Source organism: Typopeltis vanoorti, chromosome 3 (assembly GCF_054136105.1).
Source record: "Typopeltis vanoorti isolate ZY-2024b chromosome 3, IOZ_Tvanoo_1.0, whole genome shotgun sequence".
In the NCBI taxonomy this organism is placed as follows: domain Eukaryota; kingdom Metazoa; phylum Arthropoda; class Arachnida; order Uropygi; family Thelyphonidae; genus Typopeltis; species Typopeltis vanoorti.
The window spans coordinates 32320132-32347279 of NC_143551.1; the positions used below are offsets into that span (position 1 = coordinate 32320132).

Here is a 27148-nt window from a genome sequence, read left to right on the forward strand (position 1 = left end):
AGGGTTTGCTAATGAATCTCCAGGGTTTGGGTCTTATTTTCAATCTCTTTCACTTTTTCCTGAGTAATGTTTGTGTATTTCAGTCTACAGTTTATTTACTTCAGAAAGCTTCTTGACTTTGATTCATTATGAAACCTACACACTTACATACTTTTCTTTTCAAGATGATATTCAGTTTTATCATACTCAAAACTAAATGGTGATTACTTCCATTTTCAATCCTCTGTATATTCTTGTATCCTGAACCAGTATGAAGATATAACTATCTACAATAATATAGTCAGTGAGATTTTTTCTTATTTTTCACATCTTTTCTCCATGTGAATTTGTGCACATTTTTATTTTGAAACATGGGTTTTAATAATAACTAGTCCATGTCCTGAATAGAAATCCAGCTGGTATTTACCATTATTATTAGCTTTTCTCTTTTCTGCAAATTTTCCCAAGACATTTTTACATGTCTGATAATCATTTCTTCCTCTAGTGTTTAGATCTCCAACACAGTCCAATTTTTCCTTTTCAGTTGTGTCAGCTGCCTTCTCTAATGCTTTAAATAATTCCTCAACTTCTTCCACAGTTCAGCCTTCTGTGGGACTATAGGCACAAATAAATCTCATTGTTCAATTTCCTATTCTAATATTTGTTCATATTATTCTACTTGATATTGCTTACCATTCAAGAAGATTATCCTCATATTTAGTGTTGAATACTGTAGCTATTCCTTCTTTTCCCTGATTATTGTTGCCTGAATATAACATTTTGTACTTGTTACTCAGAAAAATCTCACGTGTTTTTGTATTCTTTGTTTCAGTGATGTGTATCACATCAATCTGGTGCTTACCCAGTTCTTCTACTAGTTGCATTTCTTTTTCCATTGATGCCTCTTATGTTGATGGTTCCAATCTTAAACTCTGTTGATGTTGAGTTGGGATGGAGGGTGCATGGAGAGAGGTTGGTGACCAGTTTAAAGCATGGTACCTCTTACAATAAGTTTCTGATTCCATGGAGGTCATATTCATAATGATGATTATTACAGATGTTTCTTTGTAATTTTACACTCTATATATACAATATCAATGGATATAATCACTCTATATTGCATACTTTTGTTACGGTTATTACATACATTACATACATTACGTAATATGATACATTACGTACATTTGTTTACATATGATACATCTTGGATGAGAACTGATTTCTTTGCTTTCATCCTTGAAGCTTATATGTAAGCTTATCTGAGAATGACACCAGTTGGTTGTTATTTATTTATTTATTTATTTATTTATTTATTTTTTTTTTTTGCTGTGTTGGGAAGCTACGAAATCTATGATTGAGAAATTCGCGCGCACGCACGCATGCACGCACGCACGCACGCGCGCGCACGCACACACACACACACACACACAATAACTTGGAATGTATCGATGCGTCGCTGAACTGGAAGCCTGAACAAATATATTGTGTTTCATTAAGTTTGTATGGTATTTTGGGTGCGTGTTTCTTGTTCATAGTATGTCCATAGAGCTCTTTTCAGGCTATTGTAGTTTGTAAGGTTTCTGTATTCAAAAGGTAATTTGTTTATCATGTCTGGTATGTAGAAGTTTCGCATGGCCTTTCCGTAGTGATTATTGTATTGATATGTGATATAATTAGTTGTCTGAGGTCTTGTTATACGGTATGTATTTCTGACTGTCCTGTAGTTGGCATCGAAATAATGTTTTAGCAAAGCTGCATAGTGATATAAATGTTTTGCTGTCAGTATTTTACATTCTGACATTGCAGTATATATAAAGTCGTTATTTTCTCTTTGTTCCCAAAAGATCAGTTTTATCATTTTGTACTGTAGCGACATTAATCTATTTAATTTGTAGGGTGCACAGAAAGCATACATTGTTATAGTGTATCTTAGTATATTTTGGCATAGTGCTTTGTATATTAGTGTTTTTAGGCATAATAATAATAATAATAATTCTTTAAATGTATTGAAAATTGCTCTGTCTAATTCTCTGTGTATGTACATAGTGTCTAATCTTTTTAAAATATTTTGAATGCATTCTTATGTTCTGTCTTTCTATCTGTGTCTATTTTACTCTTACACATAGGTCCATACTGTACCATGCATGCTTTTGAAACCAGATCAGACAGAATGGTGTTGTTAATCCTTATTCTTGTGGTCTCTTATGGCTATACATTGCGTGTGTTTTTATGGCTAATTTGCTTATTTTATATGATAAAAAAATTTGGATTTCCAGCAGACAAAACCCAGCTATCTCTAGATGAGACTGGCTAATTCACCTTTAGTTGAAAACCCCTGATAAAAGTTCTTCACATCCTATATGGGAGTCTAACCCAGGTTTTTCCAACTAAAGAGCATCATTGAAACTAAGTGAGCTACAGTCTTTCATTCTTATATTACAGACAGAAAGGTAAATTTTTAAATAAGTTTCTTGTCATATTTAAAAGTTTATTCATTTTAGTTTATGAATCTTCTAGTTGGAGAATAGAGTTCAACCTTATGTACAAGCATTTGCTCATTATATCCTAGAAGACTGCAGTGAAGAAGAGAAAGAAGACAAAATTGAAGCTATTTTACAAATATACTATTTGTTAAAGAATCTTAAGAATTATGTAGCTGAGAAATTACCACCAAAAATGTAACTAACTTTTATTATTATAGTTTTTATTACTGTATTATTGCCATACTTCATTGGTTCCACATGGGGCCACAAGAGTCATCATTGAGGGTCCACCCTAAGCAGGATCATAATACAGACCTATTCACTACCTTTACACTCCCATATTTTCTCTCTCTCTAGCATTTTGTACATTTTATGCACGCTATAAGTATGCCAATATAGGTATCACAATTAAGTATATTGGCAATTTTAAAGTGTTAAAAATTGTCTAAAAGTTGGAATAATTCTTAAAATTTTGACTTTCAGTAGGTTTTGTAAAAGGTGAAATAGATTTTTGAATAGTTAATGTATCATTTATTATTATATATTAGAGATGTGAGAATAGGAGAACTGCTCTTCTTCTTCCATGAGATTTTGCCTTAAATTTATTTTCAGTTAGTACAAATTAAGAGGAATGATTTCTCTTTATATGCTTCTCTACCTTGTAGCAATAAAGCTAATCTTATGACACCTTTCCCTCTTCTGTTACTTGCCTAAACATGGTAGTGAGGTTACCTTGGATGAAAGTGGACAAAGCATGTCAGGGGTATGTACGTCTGGTAGGGTCATCCAGGCATGAAGGTCATTCAACTTTGCCCAACAAGTGAAACATAACAAGAAGCTTGTAGATAAGCTCATACATTGGGTAGACATACTTCTAATTTTTTAGGAAATGACAACATAGACTAAATTATTAATTATAAAAACTAGAATTAATAACTACTTATATTTCTGCAATGTTACATTGCTTAAATATAGGTAGTTATGAATTAAAGATTTTATAATTAACAATTTAGTTTGCACCTAAAAAATTAGAAGTATAACAAGAAGCTGCAGTCTTGTTATTAATCAGTACTGATATAGATTTAGCTGACCAACTTGTCAGAGCTAGACATATTTGCAAGTATAGTCAAATCATGAAAACAGTTGCAAAACTGTAGTGCAGAAAACTAGGGGAAACTATTGCACTATTTTCCTAAGCACATTACTGTGAAGAGGAAACTTCAAAACATAGCCCTGAGTTTCCTGGAATCCCTTTAATGGAAAGGAGTGTGAATTCCTGGACAAAATACAATAAATATCCATTAAAAAAATAGAAAGTCTGGAAATTAGAAGAACTGAAAGAACAAGAAAGTATAAAGATGTAGGAATTCTAGGGGATAGTGAAATCAGATGGAAGAGCAGTAGCAATTACCAGAGTGAAAACTATAGAATCTCTACAGTATCCATTGCAGTAAGTAGGTTTGTTATTATGTAAAGAATGGGGAAAGAAAGTAAAAAAAAAATACTTACCACCATAATGACAGAATGTTGATCACAGCAATTATCAGTGGATCTTATCATAATTCAAGTACACAGGCCAAGTAATTCTTAAGATTACATGATAGAAGAGATATATGAGGAACTAATAACATCAATTAAAGATAATCTGAACTGTAATGGGAGATGTTAATGCAGTTTTGGGAGGGAACAATGAATATAAAGAAACTAGATAATTTGGACTAGGAAGGAAGCATGAAAGAGAAGAAAGATTGTTAGAATTTTGTAAACATGGTTGGTAAAGATACAGAGACCAGCTATAGTCATATTATTATTATTATTATTATTATCCTAAGACTCAATGGAGTCACAAACTCATCTAGGAGGTCCATTTTCTCATACAAACAATTCATCATAACCATGCCTTAAACACATTGGAATTCTCTGCAGACACCATGCTCTCAGACAATGCATTCCTATCAGTCACAACTCTCCAAGCAAAAAAATCTGCTTCAAACTGCCTTGCTCACAACCTCTTTATACAGTTTCCAGGGATGACTTCTTGTTCTTCTCCAATCTCCCACCATTTTATGAAAAACCTCTTCAATGTTAATCCTATAACAACACCTTACTAACTCGTATGCCTCTATCATATCATTCCTCTACCTCCTATCCACTAGACTCTGCAAATTTCATTGTCTCAACCTTTCTTCATATTCAACCTTCTAGAGATCAGAAACTATTTTGGTCAATCACTTCTGGACCTTCTCTAACATCTCTTCATCCTTTTGATGAAATCTGTGCACAATAGTCCATGTGTGACCTAATCAGAGCCTTATACAATGGAACAAGAATCTCCTTACTTATACAAGTCAGTGCCCTCTGCATCATTTCCAGAATTTGTTGTGTTGTCCTTACAATTTTGGCATTATGTCCTAAAAATAAACATGCCCTCTAAGAGTAAATTCTACATCCCATCTTTGTTTTACAAATTTTAAAACCTTACATTTTGCAACATTGAACTGGCATCCCCACTCCACTCTCATGCCCATTCAATCAGCCTATTCAAGTCTTCTTGTAAGGCCACAACATGTGCTATACTCTTCATAGTTCGTCCCAACTTTGCATCAGCTGCAAACAGTTGCATATCCCCATTCAAATCTTCCCCAGTACATTAACATGCAGGTTAAATAGCAATGGCCGTAAAACAGACACCTGAGGCACACCACTAGTGACTTTCCTCTTCTGGGATATTGCTCCCCATACACAATTTGTTTATACCTATCCAACAATCTCCAATGCAATGCACTAGTCTAATAATACTCTAGTTTGATTATCTTTTCATGTGGAAATCTATCAAAAGCTTTTGCAGAGCCTGAGTATACTACTGTGCATCAACCTCCCGTGATCTATAATATAGATCTATATTATAGACTACATCATCTATATTATAGTTAAAAGACATCTATTATAATAAGTAAATTGATTAGTAAAACATGACCTCCCTTTAGCAAGTCCATGCTGTCCAACAATGGTATTATCTTTAGCAAAGATAATACCATTGTTGTCAACCCAATTCTGAATACCTAATCTCGCCAGTTTTCCAACACTTTAACCACAACTCTTGACACACACACATTGACTTATAATTTGATGCTAGAATTCTGTCACCTCCTTTATGAAGCAGTACAATCTTGCTTCCTTCCACTACTTTGAAACTTGACCCAATGTAACTCATATTAAACAAATATGTCTAGGCATATGTCAGCTTCCTCACACATTCCTTCAAAATACATGGTGATATATCATCAAGTCCAACAATCTTATTATCATCTAGTTTGCTAATTTTCCTCTCTTCTCATTCACCATCAGTCTCCTCCTCACTTCAAGGCTGTAAGTTGTGTAGTGTTGGAAAGAGCTCTGGAAAGATAAGTGCTATTTTGAGTGATAATGACAAAATTTCATGAATTTTAGTTGTACTTGTACTATTTATTTTTGATAATGAAGTGTGTCTGTGTGAATTATTAGTTAAAATTGCCCTTCTTTAAATATAACATAATGGTGGTATTTACAAGATCAATCACACAGGCATCAACCGGTGCGACTAGGCAAGTGCCGTGAAAATCAAGTGGGATTAACGACGTAGACTTTTCAAAAATGATTTGATGCCATGAGTGTAATATGTATGCATGTGGAGTGTAAGAGATGTGTTTGTGGAGAGAGAGAGAGAGAGAGAGAGAGAGAATGAATACGAGATGAGAGAAAGTATAGATTTGTAGAAAGTGTGATATATTATTAGACTATGAAGCAGTGAATATGAAACTGACTGAAAACATAGAAGACAGCATAAATGAAAGAAACAGAAATGAAACGAAAGCTAGTGAAACTGAGGGAGTGAAGGAATGCAAGAATGTGGAAGCAAAAGTTAGTGATAAGTGAGTGAAAGAAAGTATGAAAGAGGAAACGGAAGTCAGGTGTGGCAGAATGAGAGGTTGCGAGACTGTGGAGTGTCCGAGAATGAAATTGTTAAAATGAAAAATTTCATGAAATAGTTATTGAAAATGAAAAATAAAATGAGGAATATGCAGAGTGATGTTAGACATTAATTGGAAATTAACGAAAATGTGCAAGAGAATACAATTAAAGAAAAAAAAGTAAAATAAGTGACAAGTGATTCCAGAATCCATAGTTAGAGGATTGGTTAATGGGAGAGTCCATAAGGTCTGCTATCCAGGAGGGAAGAATGAGTAGGATAAATCAGGCATTAGACATAAGGAAGAAATGAGTGTTAGTTGTGATTGCGGGACAAATTGTGATCTAAGTAGACATAAGGAGTAGCGGTAAGGGTGAATATCAGGAGGTTATTGAAAATAGTAAAAGACAACAGTGTGGTGGGAATGGTTTTCAGTGTGTTGCCAACAACAAATAAGTTGAAACAAGAGAGTGGTAATGTGAGAGATGAAGAGAGAATGGAAATGCAGGAGTAACAGGGAAACACAAGGAGACTGGATGGACAGAGAGACATGGCATAGGTAGAGTGGATGTTGAAAAAGGCAGTGATGTGTGCATATGAAGATGGAATATATTGCTATCTGGATGGAGAGGTTGAGACTGAGCAGATATGTAGACTTTTGTGAGGAAGGGATATATGTGGAATTATTAGGCTGGTGATTATGACAAGCGTGGAGCTATAACATGGAATGAGAAGTTGAGTTGTAAGGAAATAAATGCTGCTTGGGAACTAATAAATACATTTGAAGTAAAGTGGATGACAAACAATATTAAACAGGAATTGCATGCGAAAAAGAGGCTATGGAAGAGATATAAGGAGATAGGTGAAGAGATGCATGAGGAATATAAGACACAGGCCAGAAGAGTGACTAGTGTGGTAAGGAAAGCGAAACTGGAATATGAGAGGAGATTGGCCCTAAGATCCAAAGAAAATCCTAGGGAATTTTTAGCTATGTGGCCAGTAGGAGGAGAAATGACTGTGGAAGAATGATATTGTGGGATAAAAATGGGAATAGAGTGACTGATGCAGAGGACATAGTGGAATTGTTCAATGAACACTTTATTGGAGTATTTCATCCTAGAGGAGTCAGTTTTAATGCTAGAGGGATAGGACTGGTACGAGGTCTGGAGGTACAGGAGGAGAGTGTGTTTCAGATACTGAGTACTCTGGATGTCAGTAAAGCTGTGGGACTGGATGGTATTTCGCCATGAGTTTTGAGAGAATGTGCTAGGGAATTGACAGTACCTTTAACGTGGCTTTTCAATGAAAGTCTGGCTTTGGCAAAGGTGCCCAGGGAATGGAAGGAAGGTGAGATAGTGCCATTGCATAAGGGTGGTAACAGACTGGAAGTGTCTAATTATAGGCCAGTCTGTGTGTCATCAGTAGTTGTTAAGATCTTGGAGAAAGTAGTGAGGGACCGTGTACAGCATTGGGCAGATGAAGGTAATGTTATCTGTGAGAATCAACATGGATTTGTGAAAGGACGCTCTTGTTTTAGCAATATGCTAGCCTTTTATAATAAAGTTATAAGAACATTAGATGAGGGAAAGGCATATACTGCAATTTTCTTAGACTTGGCGAAGGCATTTGACAGGGTGCCACATGATAAGCTGATATTTAAGTTGCAGCACATGGGTCTGGATGTCAGATTGGTCAACTGGATTCAGGATTGGCTGTCTGATAGGTATCAGAGAGTTGTGTATGGTGGAGCAGTTTCCAGGAGGCAGAGGGTTACAAGTGGGGTCCCACAGGGCTCAGTACTAGGACCTATATTGTTTAACCTTTATATCAATGACATAGCCAGTGGATTGCAGGGGGATATTCAGTTGTTTGCAGATGATGCAAAGCTGGGAAGGATTATTAGTAATAGTGCAGATGTGGTAGTCCTGCAAGAGGATATAAATAAGCTAGATAGATGGGCTAATGAATGGGGGTGTCATTTTAATGCAGCAAAATGTAAGGTCTTGAGGTTTGGGAAACATCGATGGGATGCTGCATACTCTATGGGAGGAGTTATACTGGAGGAAGTAGGGGAGACAAGAGATCTGGGGTTGATGATTGATAGAAACCTGAAGTTTAGGGGACATATTGCAAAGGTGGTGAAGGTAACACAGAGGATTGCTGCTATTATGAGAAGGACACTGACCTGCAGAGATAAGAGGGTTATCATTCCGTTGTATAAGTCTCTGATCAGACCACACTTGGACTATTGCTCTCAGATTTGGTCCCCAGGATTTGAAGGGGATAAATTAACTGTGGAAAGGATACAAAGACGGATGACAAAGATGGTTTCAGGACTGTACAAGGATAGTTATGAGGATCGGCTGAGAGAATGTGGACTGCAGAGTTTGGTGGATAGAAGAAGGAGAGGTGATATGATTGTGACTTTTAAACTGTTGAGAGGTGGTTACAGGGTTGACACTGGGGAGTTCTTTCGCTTGGTTGATCAGCGGGAAGGAGTGATGACAAGAGGCCATCCCTGGAAGTTACGAAAGGAAACTGTGAGCAAGAGGGTAAGGAGTGGTTTCTTTGTGTGGAGGGTGGTTGAGCCGTGGAATGCATTGCCTGATGGCGTGGTGGGAGCGAGAACGGTCAGTGAGTTTAAAGAGTGGTATGATGGACTCTGTGTTTCTCAGGGGGGGGGGACCTCCCCTCAGTGAGTCTTGACAGACTTTATGTCTTAGGAAGGACCTCCCTCGATGAGTCTTTTGACTCCTTGGAGGCCTGAATAATAATAATAATAATAATAATAACAGCATCAATGTGTGAATGTGTTTTGAAGGTCAAAAGGTTGAATAAGTAAAATGGATGAATGAGGACCTTAAGCATTAAATCTGGAAGAAAAAGAAGCTACTTTGGAGACAGTACAAGATGAATAATGGTAATAATTCATCTTATTCTTTATACTCTTCATCAGTTACATGAAGAGTATAAAGAACAAGTCAAGAGAGTAACTGAGTTAGTAATGAAAAGAAAAGTGCAGTATGAGCAGAAATTGGCAAATCAGATGAAGAAAAACCCTAGAGGTTTTCTAGATATGTGCAAGTAGAAAGAAGAATAATCATGGTAAGATGTCAATGGAGAAAATGGTAGAATGGTAACTGCTACAGAAGACATTATCACAGAAGAGGTATTCAGCGATCAATTTGAAAGGATGTTTCATCCTGATCAGGATGGAATCACGAGGAACTTAAGTGTAGGGGACATAGGAGATGATGGCTTAATTGTGAGTGAGCAGGAGCTTTATGAGGAAATAAATAACCTTTATTATTATTATTATTATTATTATTATTATTATTATTATCATGGGCAACTCCAAGGAGTCCCTAGACTCATCGAGGGAGGCCCTAAACATTATGTCAAGAACAACTATTCAACATCCACACAGTATCTATCATACTTTGCCTTGAACTCATTCACAGTCATGGCATCCATAACAGACTCTGGCAACTTATTCCACTCATTCACCACTCTCCAAGTAAAAACCTAGTTCTAACACCCTTGCTAATCACACTCTTGTCCAGTTTCTATGGATGGTCCCTAGTCCTCCCACCACCAGTCCTGTTTGGAAAAATATCCTCTGAATTAATCTTATAGAAACCCTTTAGTAATTTGAATGTCTCAATCGTATCACCCCTTTTCTGCCTATCAACCAATTTCTGAAACCCACAAATCCTCAATCTGTTCTCATAAGGTTCATTCCATAGACCTGCTATCGTCTTGGTCACTCGTCTCTGGATCCTCTCCACCTTCTCCCCATCAAGAAGCAACCCTTGCACCCAGATCTGGGCATAGTAGTCAAGATTGGGTCTTATCAAGGCTCAATACAAAGGAACACTTACGTGCTTGTCTCTGCTCGTCAAAGTATTCTTCAGTAACCAAGTGATTTGATGAGCTGATTTAGCCACTTTTGCAACGTACCCCCTAAACTTCTACTCCTTATCCACCAACACTCCCAAATCCCTGGCCTCGTCAATCTACTGGAGTACAGTTCCACTAATGTGGTATACTGCTGCTAATCTTTTCACCCCAAAATACATAACCGTACACTTTGCCACATTAAATTGACATGCATTCTCCTTAGCCCAGTCCTCCAATCTATCCAAATCATCCTGCAAAATTTTGACATCATGTGCATTTACCATTGCTCTACCCAACTTTGCATAATCAGCAAACAAACGAACAGTTTCTCTCAGATCCTTTCCTATCAGTGGCAGCCCATGAAGTTTTAAGTGGGGGGTGCTGCCTATACAAAATAATTTTAAAAAATTATTTTTTTCCTAATTAGTAACCAATTTATTAATAAATAAATCTACAGATTTATTTAATAAATAAATTTACATTTATTTATTAAATAAATATTTATTTAATTAATAAATAATTTATTTATTAAATAAATCTACAGATTTATTTATTAATAAATTGGTTACTGATTAGGAAAAAAATAATTTTTTAAAATTATTTTGTATAGGCAGCACCTCCACTTAAAACTTCATGGGCCACCACTGTTTCCTATTTCATTAACCTTGATCTCAATAAGGTAATAGAATTTGATGACATCACCATGCATCTTAAGGGAATGTTCTAGGGAATTGGAAGTAGCATTGGCATGCCTGTTTAATAAGAGTCTTTCAACAGCATAGGTTCCATGGGAGGGGAAGGAGGATAAAATTCCCCCCCCCCCTGCATAAGATGACGATAAAGCTGTAGATTCAAATTATAGGCCAATCTGTAAAGCTGGAGTTGTGGTGAAGGTACTGAAAACATTGGTGAAAAGTAGGACACAAAAATGGGTTGATAACAGCAGTATTCTCTGTGGTTATCAGCATGGGTTTGTTAAAGGGATGTCATGTTTTACTAACTTACATATACGAGGGTAGCCTGAAAAGTGTTTGGCCTAACAATGAAAAACCAATTTATAATTTAAAAAATTTTTTTTTTTTCAACATATCTCCTATAAGACTAATTCATTTATTCCAGCGATGCTCTAGCACCATTATCCCATTCCTGTAGTGGTTCTCAGTAAGATCTGCAAAATACCCCTCCACAGTTGCGATCACCTCTTGATTCGAAGAAAAACATTGACCAGCGAGGAAGAGTTTTAGTTTTGGGAAGAGATAGAAGTCAGAGGGAGCCAAATCTGGGGAATAGGGTGAATATTCCAACAATTCATAGTGTAGATCCTTTAATTTTCCCATTGCCATAACACCTTTGTGGGCAGGTGCATTATCTCGATGAAAGGTGATTTTTTTCTTCTGCAAACAGGGTCTTTTCTCACAAATTTTTTCTTCTAGTCTGGTTAAAAGATTGGAATAATATTACCTGGTTATTGTTTTACCCTTTTCAAGATAATAAACAAAATGCCTTTAGCATCCCAAAACACTGATGCCATGACATTTCCTGCTGATGGAACTGATTTTGTCTTCTTTTCACTGCTGTTTGGATTGTGGTGTGTAATGGTGAATCCAATTCTCATCCATAGTAATAAATCGCCGCAAAAAAATCAGTTTTATTCTTGTTAAGCTCCAAGCGCTGTTCAGAGATTTTCATGCGAGTGCATTTTTGATCTGCTGTGAGCAAGCTCGACACCAATCTTGCGCAAAGCTTTTTCATATGCAATTCTTCATGCAAAATATATCCTGCACATTCTTTTGAAATGCCTGTAGTCTCAGCAATTTCATGCACTTTGACTTGCAGGTCATCCAATACCATATCGTGCACTTGATCAATGATTTCTGATATTGTTACACTTTTTGGGCTTCCTTCATGTGGATCATCTTCATGGCTGGTACGACCCCATTTAAACTCAACAGCTCATTTCTTAATTGTCAAAACAAAGGAGAAGAGTGTCTATAAATTTTTCAATATTAATATCACGATACTTAATTTTATCCATTTCAAGGGATACAGACAACACCTTTGCTTCAGACAGCTGTATAAAACAAACTACTTGATAGAATGACTTGTAATTTCACATGGATGCTTATGACAGATGTATCAACTTTGAAAAAAAAATCTTGCCAATATGTTGCCATCTATGGTCAAGGCAGAGAACTTTTCAGACCACCCTCGTATATTATAACATGGTGACAAATATCTTGGACAAGAGAGATGCATATACAGTGGTGTACTTGGATTTTGCAAAAATTTGATAGGCTGTTAAGTGAATTGAAACAGATGAGATTGGATAGCAGACTTCTGAGTTTTATCAGTGATTGACTGTCAGATACGTATCAGAAAATTGTATATGGGGTACAGTATTCTGAAAGAATACTTGAAAGAAAGAAAGAAAGAAAGAAAGAATGAAAGAAAGGTCACCACTAGTGTGTCACAGAGATCAGTTTTGGGACCTGTGATATGCAGCTGTTTGCAGATGATGTAAAACTGGGTAGAACAATGCAGACTCAAGTATATGCTATGGCCTTCCAGGAGAGCTTGAATAGATTGCATAAATGGGTAGGTAAGTGAAACTATCAGTTCATTGTTTCAAAATGTAAGGTTTTGAGATTTGGTAAGCAACGATGGAATGCAAAGTATACACCTGGTGCAGAAACTTTAAAGGAAGTAGAATGGAGGAGATGAGAGATCTAAGACTGATGGTGCACAAGAACCTGAAATTTAGGGGCCACATTGCACAAGTTGCGATGATTTCACATTGGATGATGGCAATGATGCAGATGACCTGACATGCAGAAATAGAGAGATTATGATGCCATTGATCAGGCCTCATATGGATTACTGTGCACAGATTTGGTCGCTGGATTTTCATGGTGATGAGAATATGTTAGAAGGGGTCCAGTGAAAATTCACAAAGGTAGTCAGTGGTCTTTGGAATGTGGAGTACAAGGACAGATTGAGAGAAAGTGAATTGCAGAGCCTCATGAATAGGAGGAAGAGGTGAGGGGGATATGATTGACACATATAAAGCTATTCAGGGGTTGTTATCAGTTCAACATGAAAGAGATTTTTCATAGCATGGGAGATGGGGTGAGAACAAGAGGCCATCACTATAAACTGTATAAGGAGGTGTGAGCAGATCAGTGAGGATTAGGTTCTTTGCATGGAGATGGTTGGTGAGTGGAATGAATTTCATGAGTGTGTTTTGTGAATGTAGACACATTGAATCAGTGTAAGGCATGATTGGATAAGCATCATGTGCAATAGTGTGTACCTTTCACAATGAGTCTCTGATTTCATGGAGGTCACATGGTAATAATAATCATAATAATCTTTCACTAGTCTCAAATTCTCCAAGATGTGACATTCACAAGGATGAAAGACCTTTACGAACTGCTCATTAAATAATTCAACTATATTCTTCACTGCAGTTGTGATTATACCATTTTCTCCAATTAATGTCATCCTACCATGATTCTTTTTTTCTTTTTTTTTTTTGCTCGCTATATATAAAGGACTACCTAGAGTTTTTCTTCTTTTTTTTCCATAGATTCATTATCTAACTTCTGCTCAAAACTTCACTTTCCTCTCCTTATTAATCTCCTTGCCTGTTCTTGTACTCCTCATGGAATTGATTATTACTACTCCTCTTATATTGCTTCCATAATGCCTTCTTTCCCTGAATTTTATGCTTCATCTCTTCATTCATTCATTTATTACACACCTACCTTATTTAACCTTCTGACCCCCTGGAATACATTTAGACATTGTTTCTACTAGATAGTTCTTGAATGTCACCCAAGCAGCATTGATCTCCTTTTCAGTCACCTCCTCATTCCATGCTACACCTGCAAGCTGTTTCCTGAGCTTCTCATAATCACCAGCCTTGTAGTTCTACATATGTCCTTTCCTCACAGAAGTCCTCACATGGCTGGCAGCTACTGAAGTAATCACTTTCTGGTCACTTTCATCAACTATGGAGTGATTTGACATCTCACTTCTAATGACATCCTCTGATGAGGTAATCAAATCCATGACCTTCAATGCTTGTGTGCACTCTGTTAGATACTGCCTGAGATAGTGGTCCCTCAAAAACTCAAGAAACTCATTTTCTTTACTTCCACTTCCTATCTCTTCATCCTAATATATATTGCTGTAATAAAAATCACCCATAATGAATATCCTTTTCCCATTTGTTTGGCTAATTTGAGTATGCATTTTATGGTCACTATCCTCCACATTACCAGGTATATAGCAACATCCAACAAAGTATTTCATTCTATTCACCTCGATCTCATACCATACTGCCTTGAAACCATTACTACTATTTTCCCCTTGCCTATATACCTTGTATTGGCATTAATTCTGTTTCTATCATCAATAGCACTCTACCTCACCTTTTACCCTTTTTATTTTCACAAAATAAATCATGCCTTTTTCACATCTATTCTTGATTGAATGTCATCCTTATCCAACAACATCTCACCTATTCCAACATTATTTGAGTGAACAAACTCAATCAATGCAACCATATTTCATTACACTCGTTTCTGATACTTCTAGCATTCGTATACAAACACAATGGCTCATCTGGGTTCTATAACCAGTTTCACTGGTACCACTTACTGTATTAGATGTGACTTCTCTATGCCTTTCTCAAACCATTTCTTTTTCTCCTTACTCATTCCAGAACCTTCTTCAAATCCAACTATTTCCCCATTCTCTTGTCTACACACAAATTCAAATCCTCTTTTAACATCTACCTTTCTCATGCTGTGTTCTGTTGTCCACCATGAGTCTCCTGATTTCTCTGTTTGTCTTGCACACTTGTTCTCTCATTCTCTACTCTCATGCTGTCTACTTCTTTATTCATAAGCACCATTTCAGTCTCTTGTGACCTACTCTACCACTCTTTCACATCAGAATCAGAGCAAATAAAAAATTTCATTTTTTATTTTCTCTGATTCATTCTCTCCCTTCCTGCAGTAGTCTCTCCAATTGACTCACACTGAAACCATTCAAATGTAGTATATTTCTCTTAAACAATTCAATTCTTCCTTCAAAATCATTCTGCTAACACTAATACCAGGAGTATCTGGAATAAAGGAGAGGAATTGGGATCACACAGACGTGGTTGACAGAAGAATGGAGGCCTTGGAAGGCAGTGACATTAAGGATTTTGAAAGCATATGGTGTGAGGTAGAAGTGGGCAAGACAGGATATTTAGTGAGGGGGGGGTGTTGCTACAAACCAAGGAGCATAGAGGGGGGAGGAACCATGAGATGTTTAGACAGTTGAGCTTGGCAAGGGCAAGAAGAATGATTGTTATTGGAGATTTTAACTACAGCAGTATAAATTGGGGAGAGGAAGATGCATGTGGCAATAAGGGAATGGAATTTCTAGAATTCTTGAGGGACAAATGTCTTAGGCAACATGTAATAGAGGGAACAAGATGTTCAAGAGTTTTGGATTTGGTCATAGCATCAGAATAGTTGATAATAACTGAGAACACATCTCTCCCACCACTTGGAGAGAGTGACCATGTGATTTTGATTTGGAAGATGAATAGACATGCAGGAGTATCAAAGAGACGGGAACTTATGTGGAATTATAAGGCAGGTGATTATAATAGTCTTAGACATCAACTTGCGGAAGTTTCATGGAGGGAGGAATTGGAAGGCTGGGATATCATTAGTGCTTGTGAAATTGTTAAGGAATATTTATTAGCAGCAATAGTAAACTATATTCCACAAGTGAAGAAGAGGACACAATTTGGAGTAAAGTGGATGACAAATAATATTAAACAGGAACTACATGTGAAGAAGAAGCTATGGAAGAGATATAAGGTGAAAAGCAGATGCATGTAGAATATAAGACACAGGCCAGGAGAGTGACTAGTATGTTAAGGAAGGTGAAACTGGAATATGAGAAGAGATTAGTCCTAAGATCCAAAGAAAATCCTAGGGAATTTTTTAGCTAAGTGGCCAGTAGGAGGAGAAATGATTGTGGAAAAATGACATTGTGGGATAAAAATGGGAATAGTGTGACTGATCCAGAGGATATAGTGGAATTGTTCAATGAACACTTTATTGGAGTATTTGTTCCTGGAAGAGTAAATTTTAATGCTCGAGGGATAGGGCAGATTCGAGATTTAGAGTTGCAGGAGAAGAGTGTGTTCTAAATACTGAGTACTCTGGATGTCATTAAATCTGTGGGACTGATGGTATTTCACCATGAGTTTTGAGAGAATGTGCTAAAGAACTGACAGCTCCTTTGACCTGGCTTTTCAATGAAAGTCTGACTGCAGGAAAGGTGCCCAGGGAATGAATGGAAGGTAAGATAGTGCCATTGCATAAAGGTGCTAGCAGACTGGAAGTGTCTAATTATAGGCCAGTTTGTGTGTCATCAGTAATTGTTAAGATCTTGGAGAAATTGGTGAGGGACCGTATACAGCATGGGGCAGATGAGGGTAATGTTATCTGTGAGAGTCATCATGGATTCGTTAAGGGGCACTCTTGTTTTAGTAATTGCTAGCCTTTTATAATAAAGTTACAAAAGCAGTAGATGAACGAAAAGCATATACTGCCATTTTCTTGGACTTAGTGAAGACATTTGACAGGGTGCAACATGAAAAACTGATATTTAAGTTTCAGCACATTGGTTCAGATGTCAGGTTGATCAACTGGATTCAGGATTGGCTGTCTGATTGGTATCAGAGAGTTGTGTATGGTGGGGCAGTTTCAAGGAGGCAGAGAGTTACAAGTGGGGTCCCACAGGGCTCAGTACTAGGACCTATATTGTTTAACCTTTATATCAATGACATAGCCAGTGGATTGCAGGGGGATATTCAGTTGTTTGCAGATGATGCAAAGCTGGGAAGGATTATTAGTAATAGTGCAGATGTGGTAGCCCTGCAAGAGGATTTAAATAAGCTTGATAGATGGGCTAATGAATGGGGATGTCGGTTTAATGCAGCAAAATGTAAGGTCTTGAGGTTTGGGACACATCGATGCTACTCTGCATACTCTGTTGGAAGAGCTATACTGGAGGAAGTAGGAGAGATAAGAGATCTGGGGTTGGTGATTCATAGAAACCTGAAATTCAGGGGGCATATTGCAAAGGTAGTGAAGGTAACACAGAGGATTGCTGCAATAATGAGAAGGACACTGACCTGTAGAGATAAAAGAGTTATCATTCCGTTGTATAAGATCCTGATCAGACCACACTTAGAGTATTGTTCTCAGATTTGGTCCCTAGGATTTGAAGGGGATAAATTAACTGTGGAAAGGGTACAAAGGCAGATAACAAAGATGGTTTCAGAACTGTACAATGTTAATTATGAGGATCAGCTGAGGTATTGTGAACTGTAGAGTATGGTGGATAGAAGAAGGAGAGGTGATATGATTGAGATTTTTAAACTGTTGAGAGGTGGTTACAGGGTTCACATTGGGGAGTTCTTTTGCTTGGTTGAACAGCAGGAAGGTGTGATGACAAGGGACCATCCTTGGAAATTACACCTTCCTGCCGAACCGCTCCTCATCCTCTTGCTCACAGTTTCTTTCCATGGATGGCGGCTGAACTTTGGAATGCCTGATAGAGTGGTGAAAGTGAGAATAGTCAATGAGTTTAAGGAGTGGTATGATAGACTTTGTGTTTCCTAGAAGGGACCTCCCGCAATCAGTCTTGATAGACTTTGTGTTTCCAAGGAAGGACCTCCTGCGATGAGTCTTTTGACTCTATGGAGGCCTGAGTAATGATAATAATTATAATAATATCTTTCATAATCCTTGGTCATGGATTATGGTCTTGGAAGGACATGGTGCTGCGCCCTCTCACTGAGGAAGCTACATGAAGAAGAAGAAGAATCCTTGATCTCTGTCTCATGTCACCACTATCCTACCTGGTTATATAAGGAGGAGCTATGATGGCAGTGAGGCACAGTTTTTTTTGCTTAGAGTTGTGGAATGGAATTGATTCAGAACATAAAAAGTGTGGAAAGAGTAAAAGACATCATTTGATGAGCATTTTGTTTACCATTGACAGCATCCCATGACAATCATTTGCTGCCATGAAGAACTGGATGTGATTACACTTTTTAAATTTGAAATAATCATCTGAAAATACGTTTTACCAGATTAGATTTTTTTTTAATTAGTAACATCAGTCTGTAATTTTTACTAGAATTTTAGATAATAGTCATTATCATATCTATATCATTTATATTTATGCATATGTATGTGTGTGTGTGTGTGTGTGTGTGTGTGTGTGTGTGTGTGTGTCTATATATATATATATATATATATATATATATATATATATATATATATATATATATATATATATATATATAATGAATTATTGATAATGAAGATGATATATATATATATATATATATATATATATATATATATATATATATATATATATATATATATATATATATCATCTTCATTATCAATAATGCTAAACCTCCAAGAAATAACCTTTCTCCTGCAGAAAGACAGGCCTTAAAGAATCTTAAAAAGAACCAAAACATCATTATTTTACCTCTAGATAAAGGCAATGCCACAGTCATCTTCAATAAAATTCTGAAGATTACCACAATAAAATGTTTCAATTGCTTGAAGTTGGGATGTTTGGGGAGTTCAGTAAACTAGATATAAATAAGGCTGTGGGACTTGATAATATATCACCGCGTATTCTGAAGGAATGTACCAGGGAGTTGACACCCCTGTCTTGACATATTTTTTTAATATGAGTCTTGCACTCAGTCAAGTCCCTAAGGAGTGGAAGGAGGGCAAGATTGTGCCACTTCATAAAGGAGGTGATCGAACTCAAGCATCAAACTATAGGCCTATCTCTGTGTCAGGTGTTGTGGTTAAGTTGTTGGAGAAGCTTGTGAGAACTAGGATCCAGAGTTGGGTTGACAAAAATGGTATAATCTTTGATGGACAGCATGGATTTGCTAAAGGGAGGTCATGTTTTAGTAATTACTTACTAAAACTTACTTACTACTTATTACAATAAAGTGACTGCTTCCTTGGAGAGAGGAGGAGGATACACAGTAATATACTTGGATTTCGCAAAGGCTTTTGATAGAGTACCTCATGATAAGTTGACAGTCAAACTAGAGCAGATGGGGTTAGATATTAGATTAGTGCATTGGATTGGGGACTGGCTATCTGATGGGTATCAACAAGTTGTGTATGGGGGGGGGGGGCGATATCCAGGAAAAGGAAAGTCACTAGTAGAGTGCCTCAGGGGTCTGTTTTAGGGACATTACTATTTAACTTGTATATTAATGATATTGCCAAAGATTTGGATGGAGATATTCAGTTGTTTGCAGATGATGCAAATTTGGGACGAACCATAAAGAGTAGTGAAGATGTTGTGGCCTTGCAAGAAGACTTGAATAAATTGAGTGATTGGGCATGGAAATGGGGATGTGAGTTCAATGTTGCAAAATGTAAAGTTTTAAAATTTGGAAAACAAAGATGGGATGCAGAATTTATGCTTGGTGAGAATATATTGTTGGAGGTAGAGGAAATAAGAGATCTGGGGGTGATAGTGGATAAGGATCTAAAATTTAGGGAACACATCGCCAAAATTGTGAAGACAACACAAAGACTTCTGGGAATGATGCGGAGGACACTGACATGTAGAAGTAGGGAGATTCTTGTTCCATTGTATAAAGCTTTGATTAGGCCACACATGGACTATTGTGCCCAGATTTTATTACCTGGTTTTCAGAAGGAATGAAGAGATGTTGGAAAGGGTCCAAAGGCGACTGACCAAGGTAGTTTCTGACCTCTGGAATGTTGAGTATGAGGAAAGATTGAGAAGATGTAATTTGCAGAGTCTGGTGGAGAGAAGGAAGAGGGGAGATATGATAGAGACCTACAAGTTGGTAAGGGGTTGTTATAAGATCAATGGTGGAGAAGTTCTACAGAGAATAGTGGGAGATGAGGGGAGAACCAGAGATCATCCCTGGAAACTGTATAAAGAAGGTGTGAGTAGGGGAGGGAGAGGCAGGTTTTTTCGTGCAGAGTTGTGAATGATTGGAATGCCTTGCCTGAAAGTGTGGTGTCTGCAAGGAGTTTGAGTGTGTTTAAGACACAGTATGATGAGATGTGTGTGTGTGTGATAAAAGGACCTCCCAGATGAGTCTTTGACTCCATGAGGTCTTGGGAAATAATAATAATAATAATAATAAGACAACACTACATATTCCGTTCTTCAGGATGATCCAACAAGAGAACTACAAAACTTTACAAACAATCTGTTAAATACTACATTTATACTTCCTCACAATATTCTCCTTTCTTTACATTCTCTTCACCCTCTTATACCTCACATTTATGGAGTTCTGAAGATCCACAAAGTAAACACCCCTCTTTGCCCAATTGTGAAGAAATTGATGGTCCTACTTATAAGCTTTCCAAACATCTTGCAGAATACCTCAAGTGTTTCTCCAATTAATCTTCATTGTTCATCAAAAACACCACAGACTTCGTTTTTCATATCAAAAATATTTCAATCAGTGAGAATGATATCATAGCAAGTTTTAACATTATCTCATTATTTACTAATGTCCCTACTGAGGAGGTATTAACATTACTTAAGAACAAATTGTCTAAAAAGATATTTGCTTTATTAAAGCATTGTATTCAATCTGGCTACTTCAGATATAGGGACTCCATTAGAAACAAAACCAAGGCCTGGCAATGGGCAACCCTTTATCCCTGGTTCTAGCAAACATTTTCCTGGAAGATTTTGAAACAAAGGCCATATCATGCTTCTCACTTAAGCAAAACCTTTGGAGAAGTTATGTTGATGATATTTTCATTATATGGAGTCATGGATACACATCTCTCATGGATTTTCTTCAACATCTTAACAACCAGCATTCTAATATAAAATCCACTGCTGAACTAGAACGAAATAACTGCCTTCCTTTCCTGGATGTAATTATTACTCGATGCTCTGATAGATTTAAAATCTCCATATATCGAAAACCAACTCTTACTAACGGATATCTGCACTGTCAATCTCATCACTTTACACCATAAAAGCTCGGAACTATTTCTACCTTAGGACACAGAGCACGATCTCTTTTAAATGAACCAGATGAACTCCAAAAAGAAATTGAACAAATTTCTCTTATCTTTAAACAAAATGGATATTCTAAAAAAACAATTAAGAAATTTCTTCTGGATCCTCCTAGGCAGCGTACTACGAAAACTACTGATTTTAAAGGTAGCATCTCAATACCTTACATTAGTTCAGTCTCCAATAAATTGGCTAAAGTCCTTAAAAAATACAACATCAGGATGTTTTTTCACTACACTCCCTAAAGTCCGTTCTCTTATAAGCCATTCGAAATCTATTCATCATAACCTGAAATATCCAGGTGTTTACAAGTTATGGTGCAATTGTAATATTCCTTATTTTGGACAGACTAACAAATCTGTTGAACTACGTATTGTGGAGCATAAGAGAGACATCTCCTATAAAAGGTCACATGCATCTGCGCTATCCAGTCATGTTCTTTTCTCTAACAATACTCATGATAATCTACAGAGTCACTCAGTGTGCTGGGATAAATCCGAAAACATTTTTTGCTGTAGTGATGAGTTTGTAAGGAAAATCGTGGAGTCCAGGGAAATCCTCCTTAATCCTGAACATTTAAACAGCAATTTGAGTTATAACATCCCTGATAGTCATACTGCGGTTGTTCAATACTGGCGTTCACGTGAACCTGCAAGCACGCATGCTACAAACAATAGCGCGTTAGCTAGAACGACTTGAAAAGTACAACATTTTTGTGTCAATTATGTATTGCATTTTTTGCCTGTAATTCTCAGTTTTTTGTATCTTCAGTTTTTATTACTGTGTTCTACCTTTAGTGGATACCTGAAGAAGGCTGTAAAAGGCTGAAACTAGTTGTATCATTATCATTAAATTTAATATTTTATCTCAATTTAAAGTGATTTAAAATTTATTCTTTAAAAAAAAAAATATATATATATATATATGTGTGCATATGTTTTTCTCTCTCTTTCTCTGAATAGTGAAAGAGAATCTTTGGGTTTAGAGCAATTTTATGAATGGTTTGGAGTAGACAGCATGGTGAAGTGGTTTAAGTGGGCAACTGATTCTTCTTTACCATGGATTGAGAAAGCGGTGGAATTAGATGAGGTAAGTTAATGTAATGACTATTATTACTGCTACTACCAATAATAGCAATATTATTATTATTATTATTATCGTAAGATCTTCCAATATGTAGATGATACAGCTATAATATCCATCCATAATAACGCAAGCATAGCCCATACAAATATGCAATGACATAAATCTGCTCATAGACTGGCTCACCAAAAACTCCATACACCTAAACTCAGATAAGACAAAATTAATGATATTCAGAAATCCACTGACTCGACTAGTTGATAACAAATATGTAACCATCCAACATCCACTCTCCAACATAAAAAACACACAGAAAAGTAAAACCACTACAATCACTCAGGTTGAAACAATACCATACCATGGAATTTACTTTGATGTAGATATGAACTGGAATAGCCACATAAACCATCTACACAACAAACTCCAAACAATAACTGGCAAACTCTATAGGTTAAAAGACATAGTTCCCGCATGCCTAAAAACACTAATATACAAAGCACTATGCCAAAATATACTAAGATACGCTATAACAACATATGCTTTCTGTGTACCCTACAAACTAAATAGATTAATGTTGTTACAATACAAAATGATAAAACTGATCTTTTAGGAACAAAGAGACGATAGCGACTTTATACACACTGCAATGTTCAGAACACAAAATACTGACAGCAAAACACTTATGTCACTATGCAGCTTAGTTAAAACATTATTTCAATGCCAACTACAGGACAGTCAGAAATACATACCATATAACAAGACCTCATACAACTAATTATATATTATATAAAAATACAATAATCACTTCGGAAAGGCCACATGAAACTTCTATATCCCAGACATGATAAACAAATTACCTTTTGAATACAGAAACCTTACCAACTACAATAGCCTGAAAAGAGCTCTAAGAACATACTATGAACAAGAGACATGCACCTCAAAATACCATACAAACTTAATGAAACACAATATATTCGTTCAAGATTCCAGTTCAGTGATGCATCAAGATATTCCAAGTTATTGTGTGTGTGTGTGTGTGTGTGTGTGTGTGTGTGTGTGTGTGTGTGTGTGTGTGTGTGTGTGTGTGTGTGTGTGTGTGTGTGTGTGTGTGTGTGTGTGTGAATTTCATCAACAGCTGCAGTGAAAATCAAATCTATTAAACATAGGTTTGATTTCGTAACTTCCCAACACAACAAACAAACCAATAAATAATAACTAACTGGTGTCATCCTCAGATAAGCTTACAAATAATCTTCGAGGATGAATGCTGAGAAATTACATCTCATTGAAGATTTAAAAAAAAAAAAAATTAATATTATATTTATTGTTATTACTACTATTATTCAATTAACAGAGTTCATAGTTAAAGAGTAACAAGAAACGTGAAATAGAATAATGAAATCTTTTACAGGCAAATGAGTCCAATTCATGCCTTATCCAAAGTCTTAGGAATTGACTAGGTATCATCATAAAATGTCAGATTTTCCTAAAAGTACCATTTTCTGTAGTGGAAATGGTGTTATATTTAGGAGTCTCAACTTTTCCAGATGTTTCATAAATGTTCTTGGTATTACTCCTAGTGCTCCTATGATAATTAGAACTGTAACTACTTTCTTGCTCCAAAGTCATTGAATTTCAATCACCAGATCTCTATACATCTTTAACTGTCAGTTTTTCGTGCACTCTTTCTTCTTCTTTGCTATCATGTGGTATTACTACATCAATAAACCACATATGTCGTTGCTCGACTACAGTGATGTCTGGCATATTATGTTCAAGATGTCTATCTGTCTGAATTTTAAAGTCCTATAATATCCTGGCATTTTCATTTTCAATAACTTTTTCAACTGTGTTTTCCCAAAGAATTTTGCAGGTTGGGAAACCATATTTATTATTATATTATTATTATTACTTGACACCTCCAGGGAGCCCAAAAACTCTTCGAGGGAGGGCACCTACTCTACAACTCTCTGTCTCCACCACTCAATCCACCGACTACAATGAAGTGCAACTGCCATCATCTACACCAACGTCATCTACTGCCCACCACCACTAGTATTTTCACAGACAATCACAAACATCCATGCCCATGGCAGGATTCAAACCCGCAACCTTTTGGCTGGAGAGCAGATATGCTAAAAACTCAGCCAACCAGGCTGGCAGACAGTCACAAACATCTATGTCCATGGAAGGATTTTCTACACAAGTTCAAATGTACAGCTTTTGCTACCCAATCATGCCTTTGTTTATAGCCTGCAAGGGCAGTCTTGCTGTAAGAACTAATTAAAGGTACACTGTCTCTTCTTTATCTCTGCACAGTTGGCATTTGCTATTGTTACAGATTTTTTCAGTCTTCACCTTTATTGCATTCATTTGTGGTGTTTGTTCTTTAGCAGTAAGTATCAGAACTTCTGTTTCTTTGTTAACTTGGCCACTGCCAAGTTAAGCGACTGTCAACTTTCCCTTCAATATCTTTCAAATATTGACCATAATGCTTTCTTTTTCCAACCTTCTGATTATTTTGCCATTTCTTTCTCCTTGTACTGCTTTTTTAGTCTAACATTCACTGCTTTTTTTTTTTTTGTAAGCTTCAATTAACATCTTTTCTGTGATTTCCTTGATGTACACTCATTCAACACTTGCTTTTATTCTTTCACCGTTTGCTTCACTTACAACATCTTCCACTTTTCCTGGCTATGTATAACTGATCCACATTACTACGTGGGTGCAAGGAATTATTCACTATTATTAATTTTCATGTTTTACAATCAAGTGCATCCAAATCAGCTTCGGTGCTGTCAATTATCCCTGTTGTGCATCTGATTATAGGGATGGCCTATGTATTGATTGCTGTTACAGTGTTGCCTCAATTCAATTTGGAATTTAGAACTTTTGTAACTCTTTTTTTCTTTTTAACTCTGTTTTCTTTTTGACTCCTGAACTTAAAATATCGTCTGCCTCAAGAATTCCTAGGTATTTATAGTATTTGTGCTGTGGCAAGTTTTTAATATTCCTTCCATCTGCAAATGTGATTCCTTTGTTTCCTGTAAGTTTCCCTTGAACTATATGAGTGTTGCACAGTTTTCAAGTCCAAATTCCATACAAATGTCTTCACTGAAGATTCAGACTGTATTGATCAGTGACTCAATTTTTCTGGATGATTTTCCACATATCTTGAGGTCATCCATGTATAATGAATAAGATATTTTTCCTGCTTGCTTTGATGTTTGATATCCAAAGCTAGTTTTCTTTAGGGTTAATATTAGAGGAATCAGTGCTAGGACAAACAATAGAGGTGATAATGAGTCACCTTGAAACCTTTCTTTTAGGCTTGCACGGTGATCCGAATGCATTTTTGGAAATTATGGAGACAACTACCGTGTTTGAATAAAAACTTTAGTTTACTATTACTAAAATTTTACAATTAGACGTTTCGACCTTTATGTCAAGGTCATCTTCTGGAGCGTACAATTATACACAGGAAACAAGCTATACTACAATCATACTGGTTCGTTAAAGACACTGACTAACCGCTACCACAATTGTTGGCCTGACCTCTGGTGGAAAAAAAAAAAAAAAAAAAAAAAAAACATCAACGCTAAAGTCCTATTATTTGTGTTGTCTACTTTATACATATATTAACATCATTCCAGCCAGTTGGAGTGGAATGGTTTCTAATAATAGCAGATTGGCTAGAGTCCTGACTTGTGTTGAATCTTTCAAATTAGGTTGGCTGAATGTGTGCCATCCAGATCCTTGGAATTTTCATACCATCTTTATTGTTGATATTTGGGTGGTTTATCAGGATTTCGCAGGATTCTTTAAATTTTCTTTCGTACCATGTTTTTGTGCGGTGTAAGGAGCAGGTGCTTTTCCAGTTGATTTGGTGTAAGGTGTTGAGTGCGTGGTCTGAGAGGCCTGCTTCACCATAATGGTTATATTTAATGTGTCTAATGTGTTCCTTTTTGCGTATAGGGATTGTCCGTCCTGTTTCACCAATGTACGGTAAGTTACAGGTGCAGCGGATGCAATAGACTCCAGGATGTGCTAATGGGAGGAGAGGGTCCTTAGAGGAGCTGAATATGGTTTTAAGTTTAGTGGGTGGTTTAAAGGTGGCATTAAGGTTATAATGTTGTAGGATTCTGTTGATTTTTTCTGATAACCCTTTAATGTATGGGATGGCTATGGTTTTACTGTAGTCTAGATTCGTTTTTGTTGTGGTTTTATAGAGTCAATATTTTATTGACAGTATTTTTGTTATAGCCATTGTTTATGAATGTGTCACTAATGATTTTTAGTTCTTGTTTCAGGGCCTGCTGGTTAGAGCAAATAGTTGTTTGGCTCTGTTTTTAAGGGTGTTTATGACTCCATATTTTTGTGCTGGGTGGTGATATGAATTCGCATGTATGTATTGGCCCGTGTGTGTCGGTTTTCGGTAGACCGTGAAGGATAGATTGCCTGAAGGAAGACATGTAACTAGTGTGTCTAGGAACGGGAGCGAATTTTGGTTTTCGATTTCGATGGTAAATTGTATGCATTCGTGTTGTTTGTTTAGGTGGCTGAGGAATGTGTTTAGCGTTTGTCGACCGTGCGGCCAGATCGCGAACAC

General features: G+C 36.6%; 1 protein-coding gene across 1 annotated transcript in view; it reads left to right on the top strand.

Moving 5' to 3' along the window:
* LOC150108025 (protein unc-13 homolog 4B-like) overlaps positions 1–27148 on the top strand; it is a 163966-nt gene that overhangs the window by 24055 nt on the left and 112763 nt on the right. Inside the window, exons 3-4 of the mRNA XM_090415771.1 lie at positions 2497–2657; positions 22419–22545. Coding sequence (XP_090271897.1) covers positions 2497–2657; positions 22419–22545 — 288 coding nt within the window. The remainder of the gene's footprint in view (positions 1–2496; positions 2658–22418; positions 22546–27148) is intronic.